The following is a 7,995-nucleotide window of genomic DNA, read 5'->3' on the forward strand; positions in this document are numbered from 1 at the left end:
GAAGATTTGAGTTTGACCCCGGGAACCCACAGGGGAAAGAGAGAACCAACACACACACACACACACACACACACACACACACACACGCACATTCACACGCACAATAATTAAAAAGAAATAGGGTAACGCCGGGTGTGGTGGTGCATGCCTTTAGTCAGCCCTCAGGAGGCAGAGGCAGGCAAATCTCTACAAGATCAAGGCCAGCCTGGTCCACAGTCCACATGGTGATTTCCGGGGGTGCTGGGACTAGGGTAATCCTACCAAAAAACCAAAACAAACATAAAAAGAAATAGGTTAAAAAAAGAACTTCATCATGCTTTTTTTTTTTGTGTGTGTGTGTGTGTGTGTGTATGTGTTTGTATGCCAGCATATGCCAGTACCATGGCATACCTTTTAGTGGTCAGAAGTCAACCTTCAGGAGTCAGTTCTCTCCCTCCACCATGTGGGTCTGGGGGTGGAACTCAAGTCCTTAGGCTAGGCAGCAAGTTGCCTTTGTCCACTGAGCCATCCTGCTGGTCCAACTACTAAATTTCATAAATTGAACATAGATTATTTGTGAATCTTTTTTTAACATTTTTATTTTATTGACTTATTTTTATCTTATTATGTGTATGAGTGTTTTGCTTACAAATATGCAAGTGCATCCATGCCATTCCATGCCCACGGAGGCCAAAAGAGGGAGTCAGATCCTCAGGGACTGAGTTACAGATGGTTGTTAGCTGCAATAAGACCTAGAGAGAATACTATGAAGGAGCCTATGTAACTTTCAATGACTTGAAACCTACAAATAAGCAATGCTGGCAAGCCAGTGAGTCCCAGGGATCTCCCTATCTCTGCCTCTCCAGCACTGGGGTTACAAGCACATGTCACCATGCCTGACCTTTAAAAAATTTTTATTTTATGTGTATGAGTGTATTGCATGCATGTATGCAAGCGTACCCGTGTTGTGCAATGTCCACAGAAGACAGAAGAGGGGGTGTTGAATCCCCTGGAACTGGAGTTACTGGAGTTTTTAGCCGCCATGTGGGTGCTGGGACTTGAACCTGGGTCCTCTGCAAGAATAGCCAGTACTTTCAAACACTGAGCCATCTCTCCAGCCTCACCCCCCCACTCCACCTTTTAAAAACATTCATTGTCAGGCTTGAACCCAGGTCCTCATACTTGCAAAGCAAGCACTTTACTGACTAAGCTATTTCACAGATTCTTGGTCTTCCTGCCTCTGTCCATGGAGAGTTAGGATTACAAGCATGTGTCACTATGCTCTGCAAAAATATTCTCAAATAAGGAATTATTATAATTATTATATCATTTCAGTATGTTTATGAGCGTAAATGCCAGTAATATAATATATAACCCTTAGTAATACTGTTCTGGGGAAGATATCCAAAAAGAAGAGCTGAACTTCTTTATTAGTGAGAGTATAAGTGAGAGGACATAATTGTGTCCTGAATGGCATGAATGGTCCTACGAATGGTAGGGAAAATTTTGTTAATAATTATCATTACCACATTCACTTATTTTCAGAAGGAAAAACCATTTCTTTTTAATAATCTCTGAGTAGCATGGTAATTGTATATTTTTGCAAAACACAACATCATCATCATCATCATTATTATTATTTTATTATTTTTGTCTTTTTGAGACAGAGTCTCCTTGTAGCTGCAGCTGTTCTGGAGCTCACTATGTAGACCAGACTGGCCTCGAACTCACAGAGATCCACCTGCCTCTGCCTCCCAAGTTCTGGGATTAAAGGTGTGTGCCACCACGCCTGGCAAAATTATTATTTTTAACAACAAACCATGTGGGTTGTAGCAGTAGGCATCCCATCGCTCACTCCTGTTGAGTCGGATTCCATAATCGATAATGCCAGTTTTTCCAAATCCACAGTTGGGCCCGGGTTTCACTATGGGATATCCAACTCTACCTTTGGCCATCCATCCAGCAGCGCAGACATGAAATCCTGCAAGAAGAAAAGCTTATGGATTCAACCAGCACAGTCCCTCAGTCTAGTAGGAAGGTAGTCACTGACTAGTATACTTTTCTCAAGTGGCCAAACCACTTCATTCAAAATGGGTAAAACTTGTAATTCCAGTACCTCAGAGGCACCAGACTGTAAGGTTGAGGGCAGACTGGACTACATAGTAAGACTTTGTACCAAGAGCTAGGCCTTAAGTTCAGTCCATAGCACCACAAAAGAAGTTTGAATACAAGTGAAATATAATTTCTTTTCTAAAAAGAGTCTCTCTCTCTCTCTCTCTCTCTCTCTCTCTCTCTCTCTCTCTTTCTCTCTCTCTCTCTCTCTCTCTCTCCACACACACACACAAGTGCCCTCAGAGGTACTGGATCCACCTGGAGCTGGATTTATACATGGTTATGAGCTATCTGATGTGGATATGGGTTGTGGGAACTGAATTTGGGTCTTCTGCAAGAGCACTATGAGCTCTTAACCATTTAGCTATTTCTTAGCCCCAACTTTATTTATTTATATTTATTTATTTTGCGACAAGATCTCATGTAACCTAGGCTGACCTCAAACTCCATATCATTTAAGGCTGGCCTTGAACTCTTGATGTACCTGCCTTCACCTCCCAAGTGCTAGGATTACAGGTGTGTATCACCATGTCTGGCTTTAAATTTTAAGTTCTGACTTTTATGAGTAAGTGGTCCTATTTGAAAACAAAAACAAATGCAGATGGATGAGAAATTGTACCACCATGAATATGGAAATCACCCAGTTTCAGAGCTGTAACTTTTCATAAATGGCCTAACCGGTATCATGAGATCATTTCTGAATCCTGAAAAAAAACATTTCAAGTGGCAATTTAATTAATTTCTATATTTTAAAAGTTATGGATAAAGATCAGTTCTCACATATTTCAAACAAAGGCTCAGCCCTGTTTTCCTGGCTCAGCTTCAGAGGCTCTTTTAGTATCTGCTGCTGATGACATCTGAGGGTGGTTTTACTAGAGGCTCAAGATGGCCTTGGTACCCATCATTTCAATTTCCCCAAATAGCCCATGATTACAGGTGGGCAGCTGTCTGGGGAAGCTATGGGACATTTGAGGAAAAAACATTTAGGGATTTCTCCATCTGTGCATTCAACCATCTGGGGAATCAAAAATAATTTGTTAAAAGAATTGCATCTGAGGACTGGGGCTTTAGTTCAGTGATAGAGTGTTTGCCTCACATGAATGATGCCTAGGTTCAATCCCCCATACGGTCAGAAAAAAACTGCATCTGAACTGAACATATACAGATAATTTTCTTTTCATTATTTCCCAATACCCTATTTACACAGTGTTTACATTGGAGTAGATATCATAAATAATCCAGAGATGATTTAAAATATACAGAGTATACATGGTATTGCATGTCTGTAATACCAGCACTTGGGAGTTGGAGGCAGGAGGATGACTAGTTTGAGACTGTTGAGTCTTTATGTCCAAACAAAAACACAAAAATAAAATGCAAGCAAACAAATAAAACATAAGGGAAGGGATGTAGCTCAGTGGTAGAGCGCTTGTGTAGCATGTGTGAGGCCCTAAGTTTGCCTCACAGGACTTGAGCATCCTTGGATTCTGGTTTAAGTGAGAGTCCTGGAACCAATTTTTCACTGACACTGTGGGACAACCATATGTATGTTGTGAACAAAGTCTGGTAATGGCAAATGTTTTGCCAGGCATTTTCCTTTAAGGAAAGGAGCTCTAAAGGGGTGGTCCATTCTTTGGAGGCTCAAGGGAGATAATAACCAGATATTTGTGTAAAGAAGCAAAGAGTAGAGCCTAAAGTGGTGACACACACCTGTAGTTCCAGCCCAAAAGGCTTGGGTAGGAGGGTCAGGGGTTGTAAGCCAGCTTTAATTGTATAGTGAATCCCAGACCAGCCTGGACGACATGGGATCCTGTCTCAAAAAACCAACCAAACCAACCAACCTAGCCACTAACTAACCAACTATCCAAATAAACAAAAATCAAGTAAAAATCAAGTCAATTAACCATTGGAGTTTTCACTAGTCTCCCAACATCATAGTTCCAGTTTCTCTCTCTTACCATTTTATAACCTGCCTGTGCTTTCAGTCCTGTGCTACAGCTACAGCAGCACAAATGTATTCTTCCACTGGCAGCTCCAGTGGATAGACTCACAGAGGGACACTTGGGGACACAAACTTGGCTCAATAGGCCTTATATAACAGAATGCATGAAAACCAGTGAGGGGGGCAATGGGGAGTACAGATATGGGAAGGGGTCTAAATATTATCATAATGTATTATATGAAATTCATAAAAAAACAATTAAAAATTGCCTGGCATGGTGGTATACACCTATAATCTCAGCATGAGGGATGGAGAGGCAGGAGGAAGCTCAGAAGTCTGAGGCCAGGTAGGCTATATAATGAGACCTTGTCTCAAAAAAAATAGGAGAGAGAGAGAGAGAGAGAGACAGAGAGAGACAGAGACAGAGACAGAGACAGAGAGAGGCAGAGAGAGACAGAGACTAAAATTTAATATTTCTACCACTAGGTAAATTTTTTTGTGAAACACTGCCATTAATAGTTGAGAAAAACCAACGCTAACATGTCAAAAGAGATAAAACAACATTAAAAATAATTACCAATTACATTAACATTAATGAGGTATTTCAATGACATTGAAGTAATGAGGTCTTCATTTTCCTTTAGTGCTTATTGTTAGATCACAGGCCATCCAGCTCCCTTTCTCTCTCCTAGAAATCAGGCCAGGCCTCCTTGCAACTCTTTTTCTCTGGGTCAAAGAGCTGAGAAACTGAACTGTGCTGTGGCCTTGAAGCCCTTCCTCTCACAGCTGTAAGATGAGTTTATGGTCCTACCTTGAAACTGACTCAGTGCTATATACACTGTTAGGTTAAATCACATGGGGTAGAACTTCCCTCCGCCCCCTGGAAATCTATGTCTGAAATCTCCCTTTGTTCAAGGGACTTGAAGGCTTTTCCTTCAGGACCCCCATCATGCTGTACATGGGGACTATCTCTCCTACTTTCCCCCTTTAAGCTCTCCCCTAATGAAATGCTTCTTCAGGTTTTTGAAAGGAGAGGTCTCTCTCTCTCTCCCTCTGTCCCATCTAGGTTCCACCATGCTGTCTCGGGCATGATGCTCTATCTCTCCCAATTGCTCACCCACTTCAAGGCCCAGCCGCCCCGCCCCACCGTGTCCCCCCCCCCACCCCAATGCCTGCTGTGTTTACAAGGTTCTCAATAAAGTTCATTCTGAAGGGTAATTCCACATCAGCTCCTTTCTGGAACCTGCTGCATCTGACCTGCTTCTCTGTATAATATTTATTTTCTTACTTCTCACTGGATCATGACCCCCAATATGACATGCTGGTACTAGAGCCTTCTGACTCTAAGCAGAGAGAATTGAGGAACCCAGGAAGCAAAGCTGTCCCCACAGCATAGAGAACAATCCCAAAGTGCTAGAGAGAGGTCTTAATAATGGTTATGGGAAAGGCGGATTTTTGCCTCCAAGGGTGAAAAAGAAGAAAAAATTGTTGAAAATTTAGTTACCAATTTTTCTGGCTGCTTCTAGCTGCTTGTAGGTGGCGAGACGGCCACCTTCAAATTCACACACGGCCTTAGCTTCTGCATAGGTGAGCTTGTATTTGCCAGACCGAGCTTCTCTGTGGTATACACCAGCTGCTTGTTCTGTGAAAGTACAAAATGTCATCGATACACTATTATCCATTCTTGTGGAATAAAGGAAATTCTGCCCCTGTTGGAAGATTACATCAGATACTGTTCTTGCCAAAGAACTTTCGAGGTCAGCTTCCATGGTGGTTACATTTTCATTGTTAGAAAGCTTTGGGGGAAAAAATGAATGATGGGAGTTTTAGGGGGATTTTTGGGAGAATAAACAAAGACTAGAGGCTAGACTCCTTCTGATATGCTGAAAGTTCTTAAATGCAACATTATATTTCTATATTAACCAGAAGTAATAAAGTTTTAGTTTATTTTTGGCTTTTAGCTATAAAAACTTGGAAAGGTAAGGCATAGGGGGAAAGGATGTGAAGCCAAAGAAACCACTGAAAACGTTATATAAGCTTACAATGAAAAGACTATCAACATGAGGGAGTGACTAAGGCAGTATAATTGAGAATTTAATAAAGAACTTAAAAACAGAGGGACTGTCTGAAGGAATGCAAAGCAAACAAGCACTGCATTAAGAGAGAGACCAAAAGAGGGCGATTCAAACACAGCCGAGAAAAAACTGGTACACCTAACTACCAGCTACTAACATCTTTGTCCGGCTCATCTGTTTTTGTTCATATGTTGATCCCAATATACTTTAGGTGGTGGTAAGTCACACATGCACTGTAGCACTTCCAGTAGATCACTGTTTAAATGGATTGTTTTGAGTTTGGATTGCCTTTTCCATAGAAACAATGTGAAAAGATTCCCAGGACAATAGTCCTAAGCTTAGCTCTAATAGAGCTGGCAGTTGGGCAGCTTATTATTAAGCATTTGTATCCTGACCTGTGCAGTCACCATCGTTGAGATCAGTCCTGGTGATTTTATATATCCCTTAGCATGCAGCAAGACATAAATCCAGCAGTATTAGAAACATGTTTAATTCAGCACACTGTTCTTTTTCTCAAACTAAAGTTGACTCTGTCATAGTTTGATGGGAAATGGTGCTGGTGTGTTCCCTGCTTTTCTAGACTCCAAGAGATCCTGCTCTCATGAATTATATGGGAAAGGCTCAGCACAGAAGGCAATAGTCAATTTGATATACATATATATACATACACACACATATATAGATATAGATAGATAGAAGATAGATAGATAGATAGATAGATAGATAGATAGATAGATAGATGGTCTCATTTTCCCCAAGCTGGGCTTGAACTAGCTATGTAGCTGAGGAAGACCTTGAACTCCTGATCCTCCTGACTTTACCTCCAGAGTGCTGGGATTTTAGGCATGTACCACTGCAGTTGGGTTTTATATGGCTATGGTATGGAAATAGGGCTTCTTGAATGCTAAGCAAGCTCTCTACCAAATGAGCTACATCCCCAGCTCAGTTTGAAGTTCATAGATCAGAAAATACCAGCAACATCAGATCATCACTGGTCAGGATGTTTTCCTCTCTGTAAATGGCCTACCTCTCAGTTCCCTTCCTGTGGCAAAGCCTTAGTATACTCACTAATCTTCAGTTTGATTTTTTTGAGCATGTAGCTTGTGGAATTTTCCTAGGTACTGTGGATCAAGTCTTGTCCCCTCAAAGAGCTTAGACATAAGTGGGCAACTTGAGCATTTTTTTTTTGAGGCTTTTTTTTTTTTTTGTCTTTCTGAGACAGGGTCTCCCTGTAGCCCCAGCTGTCCTGGAACTTACTATGTAGACCAGGCTGGCCTTGAACTCACAGAGCTCCACCTGCCTCTGCCTCCCAAATGCTGGGATTAAAGGCATGCGCCACCACGCCTGGCTATATAATATTTTTTATTTATTATTTTTATTTTATGTGTATGCGTGTATTGCCTGCATGTAGGTAAGTGCAACAATGTCGTGCAATGCCTGTGGAGGACAGAAGAGGCTGTGGGATCCCCTGTGGGAACTGGAGCTACGGACAGTTGTTAGCTGCCATGTGGGTGTTGGGATTCAAACCCAGGTCTTTTGCAAGAACAGTCAGTGTTCTTAACCACTGAGCCATCTCTCCAGTCCCACCGGCCTTAGCCTCTTAAGGGTAAGGATTAAGATGTGTACCACTACACCCAGCTGAAAATTGTGAAATAGATACTACATATTTAGGTTAAGAAAAAGGAAATGACTAATTTACTTATTTATTATAATGGTTGTTGCTAATTTAAAAAATTAAATCTATCTGCACTCCAAGAATGCAGAGTAAAATATTTACAAATTATTTTAATAGATCCAACTTTTCCTCAAATTGATTTCCTTAATAGTTTACTCCAAACTTCAAACACGTTTGCAGGAGAAAAAAAAACTAACAGAGTTTTAGGAAAT

At 41.2% G+C, this 7,995-nt stretch overlaps 1 protein-coding gene across 1 annotated transcript in view; it reads right to left on the reverse strand.

Annotated features, from left to right (window-relative positions):
• Positions 1–7,995, reverse strand: part of Tnfaip6 (TNF alpha induced protein 6) — a 20,438-nt gene that overhangs the window by 9,367 nt on the left and 3,076 nt on the right. Inside the window, exons 2-3 of the mRNA XM_008825152.3 lie at positions 5,538–5,675; positions 1,799–1,960 (exon numbers count right to left, since the gene is read on the reverse strand). Of these exons, the coding sequence (XP_008823374.1) occupies positions 1,799–1,960; positions 5,538–5,675 (300 nt within the window). The remainder of the gene's footprint in view (positions 1–1,798; positions 1,961–5,537; positions 5,676–7,995) is intronic.

This window comes from Nannospalax galili, unplaced genomic scaffold, assembly GCF_000622305.1.
Source record: "Nannospalax galili isolate Female #2095 unplaced genomic scaffold, S.galili_v1.0 scaffold87, whole genome shotgun sequence".
In the NCBI taxonomy this organism is placed as follows: domain Eukaryota; kingdom Metazoa; phylum Chordata; class Mammalia; order Rodentia; family Spalacidae; genus Nannospalax; species Nannospalax galili.